Source organism: Trachypithecus francoisi, unplaced genomic scaffold (assembly GCF_009764315.1).
Source record: "Trachypithecus francoisi isolate TF-2019V2 unplaced genomic scaffold, Tfra_2.0 Lachesis_group2, whole genome shotgun sequence".
Taxonomy (NCBI): Eukaryota; Metazoa; Chordata; class Mammalia; order Primates; family Cercopithecidae; genus Trachypithecus; species Trachypithecus francoisi.
In genome coordinates this window covers 168995114-169016091 of record NW_022681465.1, presented here as the reverse complement: position 1 = coordinate 169016091, position 20978 = coordinate 168995114, and the positions used below count along the sequence as shown (strand labels likewise).

The 20978-nt window shown below is 35.8% G+C and overlaps 1 protein-coding gene across 5 annotated transcripts in view; it reads right to left on the bottom strand.

Moving 5' to 3' along the window:
• CEP120 (centrosomal protein 120) overlaps positions 1–20978 on the bottom strand; it is a 77013-nt gene that overhangs the window by 16275 nt on the left and 39760 nt on the right. For 4 of the 5 annotated variants that reach the window (XM_033181426.1, XM_033181425.1, XM_033181427.1 and 1 more), the window contains 4 exons: positions 17173–17265; positions 16213–16374; positions 11516–11638; positions 3446–3544 (listed from right to left, as the gene is read on the bottom strand). In XM_033181426.1, coding sequence (XP_033037317.1) covers positions 3446–3544; positions 11516–11638; positions 16213–16374; positions 17173–17265 — 477 coding nt within the window. Of the gene's footprint in view, positions 1–3445; positions 3545–4812; positions 4925–11515; positions 11639–16212; positions 16375–17172; positions 17266–20978 lie in introns of all 5 variants that reach the window. The other variant, XR_004430112.1, reaches the window with a different exon arrangement.

The following is a 20978-nucleotide window of genomic DNA, read 5'->3' as shown; positions in this document are numbered from 1 at the left end:
GAGATGAAGTTTCAAATAATTAATGATTATTCAGTTCTGCACAGAAAATGCCCTAACCAACAGCTAACAGTTTTCTCCCTTTTCAGCTGATTTGGGTAATGTGTAATGACTGTTCACTACTCAGCTTCTTCAACGGAAGCACTATCTTCCACTTCTTCCCCATCTACTCTCCATTTAAAAACTTGAAATGATTTCCTATCTATTAGTGTTATTTGAAGCATTTTCTCTTGGAAATATTTCTCCCTTAGCTTTGAGTGACATATGTGGTGATAGCCCCTAGTGGTCCCATTGTTTTTCTAATACTTGCTGACTTCATTTACATTTCTTACCACCCTGCTATATTCTAAGTATCAGTCCTCCTAGGTGAACTTTAAGTTCCACATGGGAGCAACTGCTATATCTATAGCATCCCACTGTGCAAGGTGCATAGCAGGCTCTCAATAAGCACTTGCTGAATGAATGAAAGAATGAACTAACTACAGATGTTTCTTCATCTCAACGTACTCACATTCCTTTATACTCAAACTTGGGAATTTTGCCTACTGACACTCTTGCACATCTGCACATTTAGCCCTTACATACTTTTTCCTTCTTTACGGTTTTCTACAGAACGTCTAACTATCACTGCATAACAACATCCCTCAATTATACACACTTAAGAATTCTGACTCTCAGTCACACAGCCCTCTAGTATTTGTTCTGTTCATCAATATCCAAAGCTACTGTCCAATTAGGTCCCCACTGACTGAACGCACCACCACTACAGAATGGCTTTATGGCTCATCTCTTTTTAATAAGTTATGTACCATTTACTGAGCACATACTATGTATCAAACACCATATTAAATACACACTTTAAAACCACTCGTTTAATTCTCAGAATAATCTGTGGAAGAAAATTTCTCATTGTTTAAATGAAGAGACTAATCAGAGAAGTTAAATTACCAAAGTCAGAGAGGTAGAACCAAAATTCAACCTAGCTCTCTTGACTCCAGGGCCATGTTCTTAATTACTATTTATGCTGCTTTTGATGAAGTTTATATCTTGTTACCTTTAACAGCCATTCTCATCATATTTCCTTGGCCCCAATTCCACAGGGACTCCTCTCTATTATACTATATGCAACTTAAATATCTTGGCAGCAGGACCATATATTAGCTGCTTCTCTCTCAAAATCACTTTAATTCTCATTACCAGACCTGGTCTCTCTTGTGGTCAATGATGCCATTTTCCTTCTTAGGATATACCAACTCGCCTAGCTCAGTACTCTTGTCAGAGTGGCTAATTTTCTTCTAGAAATTCTTTCATTCCTTGACATCAATGGACTAAGACCATAATATCATAAAAGGGAACGAAGCCTGAGGCTGGATTCCTCAAAAGCTTTCAATGCTAGGTCTATCACTTAGTACCTATGTGATCACATGAAACTTAACTTCTTTAAGTCTCAGTTTCTTCATCTATTAGGCTGGTGCAAAAGTAATTGCAGTTTTTGCCACTTTCACTTTTGCACCTCTACCGTTTTACTTTTGCACCAACCTAATAAAACGGGAATATTACCTGCTATATAGGGATCTTTGTCAGGATTAAATGATAAATTCTGAAGGGCTTAGTGCTACACCTGGCACAAAGTAAGCCTTCAATACACGCTAATTGCTCTACCAGTATCATCATAATGATCTTCACATTTTCTCTAGTTGTTATTTCCTTCATTAGCTTTCTTTTTTCTTTCTTAAACACAAGAATTCCAAGTTCTAGCTGGCACAACTTTAAACACTACCTCTGCAAAGGACTCCTTTATGTCTATTTTTAAGCCCAATCATTCTTTCTAACTGGTAGCCGAATTTCATTCTGTAAAAATTAAAACTTCCAAATTTGCAAATCCCATCTCCTTCCCACCCTCCAAACAGCTTTTTCGTAACTATATTTCCAAAACTGGACCAGACACTGAAGCTTGGGCCCTTGGCATCACCTTTGACAAGAATCTTCTTGTTGCATTCCTACTGCTACTAAAGTTCCAGCCCTTATCACCAGAAATGACTTAGAAAACGGGTCCTCCTCTGTTTTATAAGAACAGCCTATGCTTTCCCACTTCATGCCTCTTTGCTATGATCATTCTATTCATTATATTCACATTTCCCCCACTACTTTCCTAAATCACAACCAATTCCTCTATTAAAATCTTAAGTATCTATCTCCAGAGGCCTATCACGAACACCTCCTCTCCCATGACACCTTGCCAACTCCCGAGTACTCTATATGGTCTGCGTCAAGGCTCTTACTGTTAGGCAGTGAATTTTATATTTATGGTTGTTTCTTCCTTACTACTAAATTGCCAGCTCTGTGATGGAAAGGCCAATGTCTTGCATAGATTTACACCTGGTATAATACTATTTTATACTTATTATACATGTAAGACACTGCTTTCAATATAGGAGACTCTTAGTACTACACATAATGTCTATCCTTAGTCCTGTCAGTATTAACATAGTCACATGGCACATTATTTTATATCTATATATACCTGTCTTCATTTGTAATGCTTACAATCCCAACTCCTCTGTCATCTATGTTAGGGTAAACTATCTACCCTAGTTTTTAATTCTCATGTAGACTGGTAGTACTCTATGAAAGTGGTAAGCATTTAGTATAATAGCATAATGATTTTTAATAGTATTTGACGGTTATGGAGACACATTAAGAAATATACAAACCTGAAAGACCCTATGTGTGAAATTTCATTCAGAATAAAACTGACACATTAAGTAAAAGTGCACTTGGAATAAACGAACCATTATTACTCTCTAAAAGATTTAAGGTCAGTTAGGGTTAGATTCAAAATAAAAATCTTATTCATAATTTCTTCAAATGATTCAGATCAAATATGTTCAAAATTAAGACTAATTTCTTCTGAAACATGCAGCATTTGTTGATTAGTAGCAGGAAAGAAAAAAATATGTAACAATTCAGAAAACTTCTATCGAGGTTTTTAAACTCTTTAAAAATCATGCAAAAATTCCCTGTAATTCCTTTTCTTGACTGAATTACTGTGTCTTAAGAATAACATTTGAAATATATTCTTAAACTTGACAAAATGTTCAAGTTATCCTTAAATTTCGTCCTAAAAGGCACTCCCAGTGGAAAGTTTAATCCTAAGAAAGAAAAGAGTGGTTGTTTTATAAGTGAAAGTAAAATAAATTATTCCCAGTTTCTTCTGGGGAAAGGGATAGCTGGCATTTTTTTTTTAAAAGACACAATTGTTTCAGTTTCTAACTATAAAAAAGAAAGATCTTGCCTTTATAACATATTTTTATAAAAACCTCTAATCTCAAAAAATAGCAATATTCAAATGCAGACATCTGAATGTAACAGATATTGCCAAACATGCGAATTTGCAAAGAAACAAGGGAAAAAGATATAAAAAGAATAAGCTATATAAACTACATACCTGTTTAAGTCTGGCAAGTTCTTTCAAAGCTCGTCCCCACTGCTGCTTGTAATGCAGTTTAGACTTAGTTGCAGATTCCAACTTTCTTTCAAGTTCAACCTAACAGTGATTAAAATCATATCAAGTGAAACACTATACCACTGTGTACAACCACTGAAAGATAATATATACAAAGAGTCTGGCTTAAGAAAAGAGTTTATACAGTGTAACATACGACATCATCTAAAACTGTTATATAATTTACTATAAATATTATGGCACATGAACATTTTCTTGTTTAAAATATAGTCTTATTTTTATTGCCTAACAGTCTATCCTAAAAAGAACTGAATTAGTCTTAACCTCCAGACAGTTACTATAAATGTATTTAAACATATATATTATATAAAGATCATGGAGTGAGAAATACATTCATTTTTTACAAAAAACAGTTCTAACTGTTAACATTCCAATTTAGCTGGCACTCTAAATCTTAGAAGCCAAATTTTCTTTTTGGAGGCCTATCTTCATATGGAATTTTGTCTTATGAAGACAGCCAGCAGAGATGCTTTTATAACTGTATTTTGGCAAAATTGTGAAACTCTGAAAACAGTGAAATGTTTTATCAGAAAGCAGTTTACTAAGAAAGAGTACAAAGTCAAAAATATTTTAAGAATGTTAACATAAAGCCAAGAGTAAGAAAAATAATGTTCCTTAATAACACACATTCTATTTTCTATTTTTCCTCAAATATATAAAGAAAAACATTAAAGTGATTCAATTAAGAATATGATTATTTATACTTGCAGCAGGCAATCTGTTGTACATGAACTGAAGCCAACTTGGCTATGTTTTGGAATGTACTCAGTGTTTCAAACCAAGCACCAAACAAATTCATGTAGCCAACAGATAGTTTTACTATTAAGTGATAATGTAATAATCTGCCTGAATTACAGTAAAACACTGTTACTCTGAACCAGTCTAATTTTTATATCAAGTCTAGTTTTTCCTGTACATATAGCTTGTAGTATTTTACAGGAAAACAAAAATGAAGATACTGTCCAAAATTTCCAACTTCAGAAAACTCATATGAAAATAAAATGAAAGGAAAAGCAGATGGCCAAATTCCCTTCACAAAAGTGCAGAACATTTTCTGCAGTAATATATGACTACATGGAGTCAAGGTCTTTTCTGCTTTACAAATCCCTAGTGCTTGGATTTAAATGTGTTGACATTTCACAACTAGACTCAAGCATCTTAAGCTGAATAATACTGCTGAGATTATTGAAGATGATCTCTTCTACTTATGCCCCAAAGATGTATACCTACTACTTGTTAATTTAACAAGAGGCCATACCTCAGAAGAAAAGAAAAAAATATTTTTATACCTGTGGGATAAGAGGATAGTATTCAATTATATAAGCAATCATGTCCATGGGTCTTGGAGAAGGTCTAGTATACTAGATGAGCCCAAGAATGAGAGTTAGGCCAGAGATGAACCTAGAGCGATTATTTATACTCAATGCACCATCAGAAAAAATTGTGGATAGGTTATATCTGTTCTGCCATAATTATTAAAATAATTTGTATTTGCATAGTCACACTAATTTAAAACACAGGTATAGTTATAGATGTAATTTCTTTATTCTTAATAAAATCTTGTAGCTAGTAAATCTGAGACACAAACCTCATTCTTCTAATTTATTCCTACACCCAAATCAACGATTCCTAACTTATTTTTTAAGATATAGATGTCTCTGTGATTCTAAAGAAATATATGGACCCAATTCCTAGAAACAATGTACACAACTAAAATTTTATAATTTCAAGACATTCAAAGACCTTGGGTTCTTAAGAGCCCTTACTGTAAGTAGATTTAAACTTCTGGAATCCTTTGTACTTATATTTTTCCTTAGGTTTTCTTGGTCATGACTGAGGTAATAGACCATAAGCCAAGTTATATACTCCTGAAAGAAAAACTCAGCTCAGGACCTACAGTCCATTCAGAGGCTGGTAAAACTCAAAGCATAGATGAAAATTCACTGGTTTCCAATCTCCCTAGTTCTACCCTTGATACACCTACAATTCTAGTTCTTTACTAGAAATATGGCATTGTCTTTGTCTCTTAATCTGCTATTCCCAGATCAATTCTGTCACAAGGAACTCTGCATTTCTCTCTTGAAATATTTTCAAATTCTATTCCTTTATATTCCTACCACTACCTTCCTTAGCCCAGGTTCTTCTCAACTCATCTTGACTATAAGAGGGTCTCTTGTCTCTCCAGCCTCCCCAGCCTCAAATCTATTCTATCTACAAATCTTGTAAAAACCACTATTAAATAAATCTATAGTAGCTACTATTTATCCACAGTATTAAACCTAAACTACTTGACCTAGGATTGAAGGCACTGCAAAATATAGTATCTGTCCTACCTGCTCAACCTGCTTTCCTCAACAGGAAATCTACTCCAACCAGGTTTGTGTCCCCTGTGTCTTCCCCACTCCTTGCCCAAGTTACTTTCTGAGACTGCCAATTCTTTTTCCTCTGCTTACCTAAATCTTAAGGCTCAATTCAGATTCTACCTCTACATGAAGCTGTCTTAAAACTACTAGATTCCGAACACCAAATGGTTTCTATCACATTCCTTGCAGTTTGATTATTCAAGGTCATTTACTGCTCTCTGAGTATCTCCCAATTACTTTACGAACTCTTTAAGTGAAGTCACAAAAGGAAGTCCCAAAAGGATAATGTAAGTTTTCTCTTCCTATCTTTGATTTTTCTCTTACTTTCCCATTTGCTCCAAGTCAGGGGTGGCATATAGTAGATACTCGCCAAATATTCTTACGTACATAAATTTTAGCTTAATTAAAAATATCTATGTTCTTTCAATATATCTTCGGTCTTTTCAACCTCTGTAGGCCCTACTAAATTACATGCCTTCCACCTTTCATTTTTAAAGTCCCCATTATTTAAGCTATATATATATTTAAAAATTTCCTAACTAAAAGAAAACCATAAACTAATACTCACTTCTTACACAATACAAGTTGGGTATCCCTAATCCAAAAATCCAAAGTGTTCCAAAATCCAATACTTTTTCAGCACTGACATGACACATAAGAAATGCATCTCAGACTTCAGATTTTCAGATCAGGGATGCTGAACAGGTAAATACAATGCAAACATCCCAAAATTCAAAAAAATCTAAAACTGGAAACACCTCTGGTCCCAAGCATTTTGGATAAGGGATACGCAACCTGTAAAAAGAATCAACAATTCCATTTGCTAAAACTATATGTTAACTTATTTTTAGACAATTTCAGTAAGAAATAGGAATATGCATATTACACTGAAAAGAATAGGTAATGAGAAAAGAAAAAAGCTCTCAGTCAGACATAACCAGAGCTTACAAATTAAATCAGATACTTTTAAACTTGGGTCTTTCTTTTTGTGCAATTATCTCTTTGTCACTATTTTAAGAAATAAGATTCTGCCCTCTTCTGGCTCCAAAAAGATTTACAAGGAATTTTCAGAAGAGCTGAAAAGCCTTGTTTCACCAGGCACTTCAACACGCTGGATGAATGTATTAAGTCTAAAATAGAGGCAAATCAATTATGTACTTCTCTCTCAATGCAAGCTCATGGTACTGCTTATACCTTTAATACGTTTAATGATTTTTATCCTTTTGATAAAAGCGTAGTTGGAAGAAATTTTAAAAGTCATTTAAAATTTATTTTTATCGTGGATATTACGTGGATAGTCAACCAGTCTATATTCAGGGATGAATAAGATAATATCTCTGTTACTATTTTGATTTCTGGTCTTTAAATTTCCCCAGGGTAAAAGCGAAATACTCTTAGACACCTACGTAATAGATCTTGTGAGAATCGATGTGATATTATCCAATGAGTGCTTTAAATATTTCTGGTAGGTACAACAGAATTTGTATTTATAAACACAGAAATACTTTAGAAGTGGGAAATGTGCAGCTGGATTCAAGTTCACTGGCAGAAAAATGAAGAGACTGTCCAAACAGGTAAGAAAAAGAATCAATTAAGACTTGCAATTAAATCAATGTGGGCATAAGAGTACCCCAAGATAGCTTGGCAGTTAACAGGCTACAGAAACATTTACTGAGTTCAGAAACACTAGATGAAAAATGTATTTCAGGGAGATGACTGAGTTTAGTTTTGGACATTCAGGGATATCTTGAAGACTGACCTTCCAAGGGTCCAGGAGATGGACACTATTTTCATAATACCAAAAGATTATTTGTCTTTTCCACTTTCATTCTTCTATGAATGTGCACTGGAGTTTTCCAGAGGCTACATGATGTATAGTATCACAACAGAGTGAATTCAAAATCAGATATAAGAATTCAGATGTCTATTATCCAGACACTAAAGAGATTTGTAAAATAGTAAAACAATGTTACTCTTCTCAATTTTTTGTTTTAGAAAATATTTTTCATAAAAATGTTATCTAGGTATTTTTTCCCGTTTCTAATACAGTGATCATCAGTAAAGGGACCCTGAGTCCAAAAGTTTGAGAACTACTGTTCTAAGGCATTCAAGAAAAGATGTTGGGTAGGCAGTTGAATATATGGGTCATAAGCCAGAGAGACAGGTTTTGTCCTCTAACACACATTTTCTACACACTAGATGAATAATTTTTTTCCTTAATGTAAAGATCAAGTTACTCTCCTACTTAAAACCCTTCAATGGTATCTCACTATTTACTTAACTCTTATATTTACAAACACAGGATTTAAGTAAACCAATGTCCTAGGTTCTGTGCTTAGCATTTTACAAATACTGAGTCATTTAAATCTGTCATCAACCTTATTACTTTACTACCTCCATTTAAAAGATATGGAAATAAGTACAGAGAAGTAAACCAAGTGGCAGAGCTAGGATTTGAACCAAAGTGATGTGGCTCATTTTCATACTGTTAACGACTATTATACTATAACTCTATTAGAATAAAAACCTAAACTCCTTGTCATGGCTTTAATGGCCCATACTTTGAACCTCATCTTGTATATTCTCCTTCCCTCAAGCTCTAGGATGGCCTTCGTCCTCAACCTCAAACAATCCAGGCTTAGTCCCACTTCAGTTCCTTTGCAGCTGTTCCCTGGACACTTTCCACAGCTTTTCACATTGCTAGCTCCTTCTCTTCTCATAGGTCCCAATTAAAATGTTAGTTACCTCCTCAAAAAGGCCTTCCTTAAACACCTCATGTGGGGTAGTATCTATCCTGACAGGCCACCTACATTGCCACATTCAATATGACATCACCTTTTTTATTACTTTTATGTTTGACATAAACAAAAATGACCTCGCTATTTTTTTACTCTCTCCTCTATAATGGATCTCCCTGAGGAATCTGTCTTGTTCAATGCAAGACTAACTATAATCCTAGTAACACAGAAGGTACTCAATAAATAGCTGGTGGAATGATTAGCAGCAACTTAACATCTCAAAACAGTTTTGTAACAAGATGACAACATGCCCTCCATTAATTTTTGCTGAATAAATGAATAAATGAAAATTCTGAGTAGCAAAGATGGTGCTGGTTCATCATCATGATTAACAAAATGTTTACTCGGTGCTATAAGGTACAGTGTGCTGTCCTAAGAACAGGTAATATGAAAATAGCTATCACATGGTTTCTGCCTTGGAAGGTTTAGAATTTAGTTTGGATTATGGTAGTTCTGAAATAAGTAGAGAAAGTACACAATAAGTATTAAAAGTTCCTAAAGGAATCTATTCCACAGCCTACTATCAGATTATAGTATCTCAACGTAAGCTTTAAGGATCTGAGTGCTGGATTTATTAAGTAAAAGATTTTGAAGCTATTCCACAGTCCTTCTCTCCCTGCCACACTTTAGCAGGCACCAGACACTACTTCTCTCAAAGTACTCTTGGCTGTGATTGTTATTCTTTAGTCCATTTTCCCAAACATGGAAGTCTATCTCTCACTCTCCAATGCTTTGTTGTTTTTTTTTTCTTTTTTTGAGATAAGTTCTTGCTGTCGCCCAGGCTGAAGTGCAGTGGTGGGATCATGGCTCACTGTAGTCTCTTTTGGGCTCAAGTGCTCCTCCCACCTCAGCCTCCTGAGTAGCTGGGACAACAGGTACATGCCACCACATCCAGCTAGTGTGTATGTACTTTATATATATACATATATACATGTATGTGTGTATATATACACATACATTATATATATATATATTTTTTTTTTTTTCTTCTGTAGAGACAGGGTTTCTCCATGTTGCTCAGGCTGGCCTTGAACTCCTGAGCTCAAGCAATCTGCCCACCGTGGCCTCCCAAAGTGCTGGGATTACAGGCATGAGACACTGCACGCAGCCCCCAGTGTTGCTTTCTGATTACGATTCATCAAAACTCATTTATATTAACATCCATTACAACAATCTTACAAACTTGGGAGTAACATCTGACTTTTCTTACCAGATAAAATTTGAATTCTTTCACTTAGCATCTAAGACCTTCCCCCATATGGCCAAAAATTACCTTTACTTCCAGCATTCTCGTATCAGCCCTATTTTGTAAACTACTACTACAGGTTCAGCATCTCTAATCCAAAAATCTAAAATGCTCCAACATTTGAAACTTTTTGAATGTCAACATGATGCCTATATTAGTTTGTTTTCACGCTGCTGATAAAGACAAACCTGAGACTGGGCAATTTACAAAGGAAACGGGTTTAATGGAGAACTCACAGTTCTACGTGGCTGGGGAAGCCTCACAATCATGGTAGAAGGCAAGGAGGAGCAAGTCACATTTTATGTGGATGGCGGCAAGCACAGAGAGAGCTGGCGCAGGCAAACTCCCATTTGTTAAAGCCATAAGATGTTGTGAGACTCATTCACTATCAGGAGAACAGCACAAGAAAAGACTTGCCCCCATGATTCAATTATCTTCCACCGGGTCCCTCCCACAACATCTGGGAATTATGGGAGATACAAGATGAGATTTGGGTGGGGACACAGAGCCAAACTATAGAAATGCCCAAAGGAAATGCTCACCAGAGCTCTGTTGTCCAGTGAACTAGAATGACAGTGAGGAAGGAAGCTGGAGAGAAGGGCTCTTTGATGGGACATGGAACCATAAAAAGATTCTACTACTGCCGGTGAAAATAAAGGAAGTAGAGAGATGGAAAAAACTACTGCAGCATAGATCCAACTCCCACCCACCAGTCTTCTGCTAGTGCCCCCTGGTGGCGAGTCTATGAGGGCAAGGAAGTCTTCAACACAAAGCTGAGTAGGAAAAGACAGGGAATGGCTGGCACAATCAAATCCTTAAACTTTGAAGGTAATTTTCCTATGTATTACCTGTGTTATTTTCCTCTGAATGCTATATTTTTAAAATCATGCCTAAAAGTTATCAAATCACAAAATGCAAGAACACATATTGTCAAACTTAGATTGTCTAATGGACATTATTTTTAATGCCTAGCACCTGAACATTCTGTTTGTGGAGGAATCTCAATTTAAATGAGAAGAACATGGCTTCCAACAATAGAAAACAAAATAAGAGAACCATCCCTTCTTTCTAGCTGACAGACAGAGTGCAAGTCTGTGGTTCAAATGAATACTCCTACCTAGGACATCGAATCTACAAGGGTGATACATGGAGAGAATACTCACAATGGCTACCACACAACAGTTCAACAGCATGACACTAGAATCAGAGGGCAGGGAATCCAGTGACAGCACCAACAGGAGCATCCAAAGTAGACTGTTTTCTGACAGGATCTTGGCTATGCCTTGCTTCCCCTATCCTGCCCATAGTTCTTTAGCCTCCTGAAAGTTTTGTCAATTCCTTCCTTACTAGAGTTAGTCAATTCTGAGACGTCTGCAACCAAGGACTCTAATTTGTATAAGCTACAACTGACATAAGCCAAGAAATTCAAGTACTAATAATATCATGTGCCTTTAATTCTCTGATGCGTTCTTATTTGACATCAGAACACTACAGCAAAACATTATTACACTGTATACACATTATTTACTGATTTTAGAAACTGATCACTGGGACTAGTTAAACTGTGCAAAATTAACATGTGTACCTTTTCCAAGGCGAGAAGATTTATTTCAGACTGTAGACGGATTTCTGGTTTGTTGTTTTGCTGGTCCTTGAACTGTTGGAACTCCTTTTCCAAAATCTTATACTTATTTTCAGCATCATTAAGCTGTATTAAAAAAAGTTTAGCCATTTCAAAACAATGATATGCAAAGTTTAACAATAAAGAATTCAATTCAACAGAGTCTTTTTTTTTTTTTTTATTCTAAAGCATGCTCATAGTAGAAAATCTGGAAAACTGCTAGGGTATAATGAGGAAAATAAAGATCCTTAGTAATTAAAAATTCAGTAAATCAACTGATGATACAAAAACTTTTGAAGAATATGAAATTTCTTATCAAATAGTATCATGAAAATGTTTTTGGTAAAGCTCAACTGTCAAATTTAAAAGTTACCTTCAGAAATATACTTTTTTTACACTTTTCTTAAGATGTCGCATGTAAGAAAAAATTCAGCAAGAGACCAACAGAAGCAGAGATGAGCTAACACATTTCAACACTAAGGCAACTCTGTCTCTCCTGGATTCCATTAGAGCAGAGTAAGTGCAAGTTCTCTGCCAACCCAGGATTAGGCCCTACAGCTACAGTGGAAAAGAATCTCAGGAGAAGACTCAGGAATAAAAACAGAGAAAAAGATTTCAGGCTAAAATTACTAGAAATCCTCAGAAAACAAAGAAGGAAAAAGAAACCAGAAAAACCATCAGCCCAGTTAAGTAAATCAAGGAGTGACCGGGAGATTCAGTTTATAAAAGAATGGAAATTTCTTGAATTTGAAGAGTTGAGGACGAACAATCAGGAATAGTCTAAAGCAACTGCCCAGTGTCCAAAGCACAGGAGCATAAAGAAGAGACGGTGACAAGTTTCCAGACTTTTACCGGACTACTCTGATGCCAACAACCCAACCCCGGCCCTCTACTGAAGGAGAAGGCCTACACAGGATTCTGGGATACAGATGGAAGGACGACATCTTTTCAGGTTCTGTCTTTACAAATGTGGTCGTCCTTCCAATTCCTAAGTTCTAATCCAGGCCTGTGTTTTGGGGAGCTCCTCTGAGCCACATGGAAGGTCCTCGGGTACCCCAGTGGAGCCCTGGAACATGCGGCCTCCATTGTCAGCTCCACGCTGGAACATACGGCCTCCACTGTCAGCTCCACGCTGACTCCTTTTTCCCAGAGACCCCTGGCCCCTAGCAGCAGTGGTCAACCTCTTCTGATTCTGCTCCAGATCTTGAATTTAGAGACAGTTACAACCTGGATCCCAATTCTGTTTGAAAGCAAAAGAATAACATAATCATCAATACTCTGGTGCATGACTCTGCCTGGCCCAATGTAATGAAAATAAAATGTGAAAAAAATGAATAATCCTGACCCCCTGCCAAAAAAAGACTGAGCATTACAGATATGCCAGATAAGTATCCATGTAAATAAAAATAAGCTCAATTTTAATGTAGCATTTCTTGTTTCTATAGTTTGGTACCGTATGAATTTTACAAATTCAGATACTATTACAAGTTAAGGTAATTTAAAGATTATTTGGTTCAATTCCTTCATACTAAAAGGTTAAAAAAAAAAAAAAAACTGAAAGTCAAAGAAGCTAAATAATTGAGGTAGTGTCAAAGACCTAGTGAGCTAAGTCAGTAGCAGGGGCAAAAAGCGACTTTAGACTTTTTTATCCCCTTGAATAATGCTTTCATTAAAGCAGTCAATACTTCCTGAAAAACAAAATGATACGACAGTCAGCCTTGACTGAACATTAAAATTTCTCTTAGAACAGTTTCAAATTTTTTCTAAAAAAAGGTATGAAGATGTTCTTGAATGAGATTTTTTCGAAATGCGAACAAAGACTGCTGAAGATGTTTTCCAAAAACATGTACTGCTATGACTATCCATCATTAGATAAACCAATTATCTCTTCCCTAAGGCGTTGGACTTACCTAAATCTGAAATATTAAAACTAAGAAAATATGTGGCAAAAATGGAAATCATCAGTAATAATTAGGATTTATCTAGCATCTTTAGGTAATGTGGTGTTCCATACATGAGAATTTTCCATATGACAGAAGTTTACCTATTTTTTAACATCCAAAGTTGAATAGAAACCTTTCTAAAGTCTCTCACTTTTCTGTTTTAAACAAAAGCTAAGAAACCATTAAATTTGGTAGTTTCTTCACAATTCCAGATCCTTATCATAAACAATTCTTGTTATAATAGGGTTATAAAGCAGTAAGCTATCAAGGCATGTTGGGCTCTTTTTCCTTTGCTAAGTGATCCATAAATATAGTGATTTGAGTTCCGGTGCCTGCTATAATCTATTTGAGTACAGATACTTTACCTTCATCAGCTCTCACTGACAGTGTGTTTAACTGTCCCTTCTGCCAGTCTAGTTAGAATTGTGTGTATAATACACATAACATGGTCAAGGTAAGGGCCCAAAGAGCTTTTCCATACCTAAAATGTGATACGTCTACAGTCATGGACTTAGCAATCTGGGCATCTTGGTAACGTCTCCTGTCCTTCTTACCTCCCCTTTTTCCCCCAGGTTTTAGAACAGTAGTTCAAGAATAGAAGTGTGCTCCAGGTAATTTTTCCAAAATACCAGTTCTTCCCACCAAAGTTAGTTATTCCTACAAAGAAGTAAACTACACAATATACAACACTATCTGCAAGTCTTTTTTCTTTTTTTGAGAAAGTGTCTCGTTCTGTTGCTCAGGCTGGAGTGCGATGACGGCTCACTGGAGCCTTGACCTCTGGGCTCCAGAGATGCTTCCACCTCAGACTCCTGAGTACTGGAACCACAGGTGTGCACCACCATGCTTGGCTCATTTTCATATGTGTTGCAGAGGTGCAGTTTTGCCATGTTGCCCAGGCTGGTCTCGAACTCCTGGGCTCAAGCAATCCTCCCACCTTGGCCTCTGAAAGTGTTGAGATTACAAGTGTGAACCACCATGCCTTGCTTATACCAGTCTTAGACAAGGTACAAACATGCATATCTCTCAAGAGCTCTCCTGGTGACTCTAATACGTGTTAAGAGCCTTTGTTCTAGATGGTTGAATCCTCCTGCTAAGTGGAAGAAGAGAAGCATTACTGGTGAATCCCACAAGGGCTCACTTTTACAACTTTATCTTTTGTATTTTAAACGAATCTACTCTACTTGGTAACAATCAAATTCATATTTTTACAACCACCTAAATAATGGCCCTGTGCTGCTGTGGAAACTGTTCATGAGAAAATTTACTGAAGACTTGGGAGGCATTCATCATACATATCTAATCTACACTGGAATTTTTCAAGAAAGATAAGTTTAATTTTTAACAGCTTGATTCTTTTTTTTTAGCAAATATTTATTGAGCCCCTATTATGTGTTGACAACTGGCCTGGACTCCTGGGATACAGCTATAAACCAGAACAGTTTTTATGGAGCAAACAATCTGATACTGATTAAATTATCATGCTAATGAAAATAAAAACAAACTGATATGACATATCATAAATTTAGAAAAAGAATAGGAGAATAATGTCCTATGAGACCATAAAATAAAAACCTGACCTAGACTTGGGGAGCATGAAATAGGGAAGATTTCTAGGAGTAGGTGATGCTTTAGCTTAAAACCGAAAGAGGAACAGAGTACATCAGGCCCAGATAATGCAGCAAACATGAAGATCCTGTGGGTGAAGTGAGCATGGCATGCCTGAGGAACTGATGGAAGACAAGCATGGCCAGAGAGTATACAGCACAGGCACGAGAGTGTGGGATGAAGTCAGAGAGACAGGCTCTGATCTATGCAGAGGGCTGCAGGACAAGGCAATGATTCTCATCTTTGTCCTATGAGCAACGAGACAATGCTGAAAGATTTTAAAGAGGAGAGTATCAAGATTCCCAAATTTCAAAAATATCATTCTGGCTACAACATGAGGAGTAGATTAGAGGGGCCCATCACTCAAACAAAGAACATTTACAGGTAGAAGGTCAAGTATGGAGACAAGGGCCACATTGGGTTTTAAATGCCTTTAAGACATCTGAATAGAGATGACAAAAATGCAATCAGATATATGGGTCTAGAGGGCAAAGTAAGGTCTTGGATATGATGTGAGAGTCCCCAGATGTACAGATTGTCTCTGAAATCATGGGCATGAAATCATGAATAAGATTATTTTTGCAGAAAGTAAGTCCTGAGCTTGGAGGAAGTCCAATATGCAATGGTTAAAGGAAGACAAGCCTGCAAAAGAGCCTGAGGGTGGCCAGAAAGATAGAGAAAAACAAGGAGAGTGGTGATGTGGAAGTTGAGAAAATACAAAAACAAGGACAACAGTGTTGATCATATCAATCAGCTTTACTGAGTATGAGGGGAGGAAACAGGAACACTGACAATTCTCTCATGAAATTTGGATCTTAACTAAATTTGGTCCTTAAATGAATTTGGTTTAGTGCTACATGAAGAATATCTGTTTGCTTAAAGAAGACTTATCAGAAAAAGATTTAAGTTGGAAATGACCTGAAATATGCACAATTTCACACAAAATAGTTAGAAGATCCAACTTAAAGTATATTTGAATCTCAGTGCAATAAATATGATTAATAGTCTAAAGTACTGTGAATTTTACCACTTTTTAGTAGTGAACTATTTCTCTTATTACTAGAATGCAAATAAACTAAGTATAAAAAGATGACAAGTACGTTATCCAACCTGTTGCTGAAGGCGGTGTTTATCCTCTTCAAGTTGTTTGATTTTTAACCTTTCTAGTTCTACTTGGTGAATACAGTCCTCTTTGGCCCTACGGATAGAGTCCTGCAGTTCTTGCAGGTTCCGTTGACGTTCTGATTGCAGTTCCTTTTTTTCTCTTTGAAGCTTAAAACAAAGGCATCTTTAAGAGGTTGGTTTATTACTAGCTGTATTATACTATTCAACATTCCAATATCTTTCTATACACTCAAATGTTCAGGATATTGACAAATTTATTTTCACATATTTTTCAGTTATTAGAAAGTTAATGTTCAAGTGTACCATTATAAATTTTCAATCACTGTTTAATACTATTATACACACATATAAAAATCCATCAACAATTTGTATAAATTCACTTCAAAACCCTAACCACTTAACATTTCCATTTGAATAAAACCTTTTTAATTGTGTAAGCAAATTTGCCCAAGTTTCTCTTTTAGAAACGTCTGATTCTTGCCTAATCACACAGAATAGAGCCTTCATATTAGGAACATATCTACACTATTAAGTTTAAACACTCTGACATACTTTTCTACCTATTCTAATATGTAAGATATGCTGAACATCGGTTTGAACAGCAGTTTTCTGCATGTCTAAAAGACAATTTTCATGAAATATATAGAGCACAAAGTAATAAACAGTAAGAATTTCATATATAGACTGTGAAATAAAGATATATGATAGATGACATGTTTACTAATAACACCACTTTCCACCTCTTTGTAAATAATTATGTAAGACTCCCATAAATGGAATCCCTCTAGTTCCAGTCTTTGCTGTCTCATTCTTATAAGCAGCCCATCCTGAATCCCTTCTCTCTTGGGACTATTTTGCACCTAACTTTCAAAATAGTATTTCTACTTTGCAAGAAATCCCTCTATGCTGGAAAAAAAAAAAAAATATGATAGATGAATGAAATACCTCTGATTCCGCACTAGCAAGCTGCTGTTCTCTCTTCTCCAAGTCAATTAGAGTTTTTTGAAGTTTTCCTTCTAGAATAGTATATTCAGCCACCTAAAATATAGTATTAAAAAAAAAAAAGTTACCTACCTTCTCCCAAACTTAAAACACACACAAATTCAAAAATATGTATCATTTCACTGAAACACAGGACCTGAGAATAGGAAAGTCACAACTTACATCCTCCAATTCAAAGAAAAAATGTGTTTTTATGAATTTGAGAGTGGTGATGGCCATATTTCCTCCTCCTGGTCTTTTTTCTTCTCCAAGATAAACACAAATTTTAACTGTTATTCATATATTATGATTTCCACATCCTCTAATATATTAGACTTAATCTAAATTTACAGAGGATGAAAACAAAAGACTGTTAAATTTGAAACACGTATGTAGTGTAAGCAACTAAATAGCCAAGTGCAGAGTCCAGGGAAGAAGTAAGGGGATGGGGGTGTGTGTGTGGTGGGTGTCTTGGTGTATATAATGCCAAGAGAGTGAATGAAATCATCAAAGGAGTGAGCATACCGAGAGAAGAAAAGATGGTATTTGAGGACAGGGCTCTGGGACAAGCCAATAAAGCCAACATGAGGAGAATCTAGCATGAAAATTAGGAAAGAGAGACCAGTGAACACAGCGGAATACAACAGTAGTAAAGTATAGCCCAAAACAAACGTATAGTCAAAGAAGCCAAGTAGAGGAAGTGTTTCAAAGACAGAGATAAACTGAGTAAGGATGAGGAAGGACTGTCTGTTAAGACAAAAACTAACTGTTTTGGTGAGTGAGAAAATGAATTGACTAGGGAAAGCAGTAGGATTGTGAGCAGCCATGAGGACGTCTTAGTGCTTGAGGTCCTAAACCTCCTTAAAATCATCTCTACAACACCCACCTTTTCTCCATAACCTTTCGCTACTGTAAGTTTTTGGCTTTCGTTTTCTTTCAGACATATTGCTGTCCTGGTCTCCTGGACGTTAGTTTCACATTCCTCTATTCTATCCACTATACTTCCATCAGAATTATTGTTACAGAATGAAAACCTAATGATCTTATTTTATATAAAAATCTCCATTTAAAAAAATTCTGGTATTTCTACCTTTCTCAACGAGGGTTTATCATCTGAACCACAAAACACAGAAAATGATTTAATTATTTTCTCCATCCTCTCCTAAAATGGTACATAACTACCATTTTAGATGCATAGGATAAAGTGAATTTATTACCAAGAATGGATCCCTTAGGGTATTAAGGGCTTCATTCTCTCAGGAAGGCCTGGTTAAAAAAACCCTACAGTATCTAGTCTAAACTCTACATAATGGATTATGAGATCATTTATTCTCCAGGGCATCAACTTCTCTTATTTCTTGAGGCACACTCTTTCTTCCCCTCTTCCCCTCTTCCAACATCAAACACTTATAATTTTCTTAATGCAGAGTCTATTTCAAACTTCTTTGCCCTTTGCTATAGGGGCTGTGTCTGGAATACCTTTTGAGTGTACCTGGCAATATTCACCAATCTTCACCAAAGGGAAAGCATGATCTTATCTACAGAACACTTCCTCATGCTCCCTTATGTAGAACTGAGGTCTTCCTTCTATGTGGGTAATGACTATCTTCAGCTATCTGATGGACAGTCATATGTTAGACAGAGTATATCTCAGTTGCTCCAGAGGGCAGAACATGAACCATGTATAGATTTACTCCTTCAGGTAAAATTTCAAAGTATGAAAGAAGTTATACATCGTTTTAAAAAAAAAAAAAATTAGGTAAACAAAACAAAAATAAACAGAAAAGGCTCACATAAAATTGACATTTAAAAAATACTACAGTGAGAGTCTGAGTATTTAGCTTTAAAATAATTGATCATATCGAAAAGCAACTTTTTTTTTTTCTCACTACTGACTTGATTTTGCAGTGGTTGAAAAAATTTAAAAGAAAAACTGATCCCATGCAAGACAGGATACTTTAAGACAAATGAATTAAAGTATTTGGTCTCAAAAATGCACTTAGGTTGAAAGAAAATGACAAATCTCAATCTCAAATCTACCTTTACTATATGATTAATTTGAGTAAACAGCACAATCACTTATTAGGTAGGCATCACATTGTTTTCTGACTGGAGTTATTAACTAGCCAGGAACTCATCATTTCAGGCTGAAAGAGTAGAAGCTGTATAAATGGAAACCAATTACAAATTTCAGCTGAAAAGATCATTATTACCAAAATGACAATAAACCAAAAATTACTTGGTGAGTTTTCACAGAAAGTTTAATTATGGCACAAATTGAATTTTTGTCACGGTTCTATTAATTTTATTAACTTTTCAAGTATTTCCTGATTTGAATTTTGCAGACCTCAATACTAAAATACTCTTTAACAGCAATGAAGAAAAATGGTTCAAGGATAAACTCATCTTGTCTAAAAGGCTAGGCTAAAAAGTTTAAAAATTAAAATGATATTTTCCAGCTTCCCCAGATTCAATGAATATCTAATAGGTGAGGTCTATAAATACTACTTAATATAAAACTCACTCTTAAATAACAAGATAACTAGTATAATGTTAAAATGTATGTCAGGGCTTCAAATTATTGTAATATGGATTATCTGAACTTTTCTAAAGAATAGAGACTTTGATGTACTCTTATTTTTGTCTTTCAGCTTTTTTAAAAGTTCACTGGTTATTCAAGTTTTTAATGGTGAGAATTAAGTTAGAAAAAGCTGATATGGTTATTTTAAAATCAAAGGCCTGTGTACTTCTGTTTCCACCCATAAAAGACAAATGGCCCTCCTCTATAAACACAAATTTTTTTTTTTTTTTAATTATACTTTAAGTTCTAGGGTACATGTGCATAACGTGCAGGTTTGTTACATATGTATACTTGTGCCACGTTGGTGTGCTGCACCCATCAACTCGTCAGCACCCATCAATTCGTCATTTATATCAGGTATAACTCCCAATGCAATCCCTCCCTCCTCCCCATGATAGGCCCCGATGTGTGATGTTCCCCTTCCCGAGTCCAAGTGATGTCATTGTTCAGTTTCCACCTATGAGTGAGTATAAACACAAATTAAACAACATTTATGAAACAACTGTTTTCAGCCATTGGGCAACTGGCAGCACAGGACGATGATCCCTAAAAGGTGGGAAATAAATGAGGCAACCCCTACAATATATCTAGCTTACTGCCTGAAGACTGTAGCGCAAGCAAGGGGAACCCAAACAGACACTAGCAATCTTGCTGAGCCGAGAAAATGGAATGGAGACTAGAGAGGCTGAGGCAACTAGAGTTGATGAGAGGAGGGGGTTACAGAGAGAAGGAGCACTGGAGACCTGTAGAGCCATCCCCTCAAACCTGAAGCTGAATACTGACTAACCACTAAGAGTATTTCTAACGTCCTAAAATTATTAATAGAATATTTGAAGAAAGTCTAACTGTTAGGGTTGTTTTATTTAATAACTTGAGTGTAAATGGACAAATATTAAGCTCTTGCTTCAGGAATAAAATCAGATGGTCTCATGTTATCATTTTTTAAAATGTGATTTATTTCATAATTCTTAAAAATAGCTTAAACATTTGAGACATCTTACTAACTTACAGATTATAATATGTAGTTATATATATATTGAAATGTGCTATCTTTTTCTTTTTTATACATCAGCAGGGTTTTTCTCTATTCATTTTTGTATATTCATACACACACACACTTTTTTTTAAGAGATGGGGGTCTCACTATGTTGTCCAGGCTGGTCTCAACCTCATGGCCTCAAGCAATCCT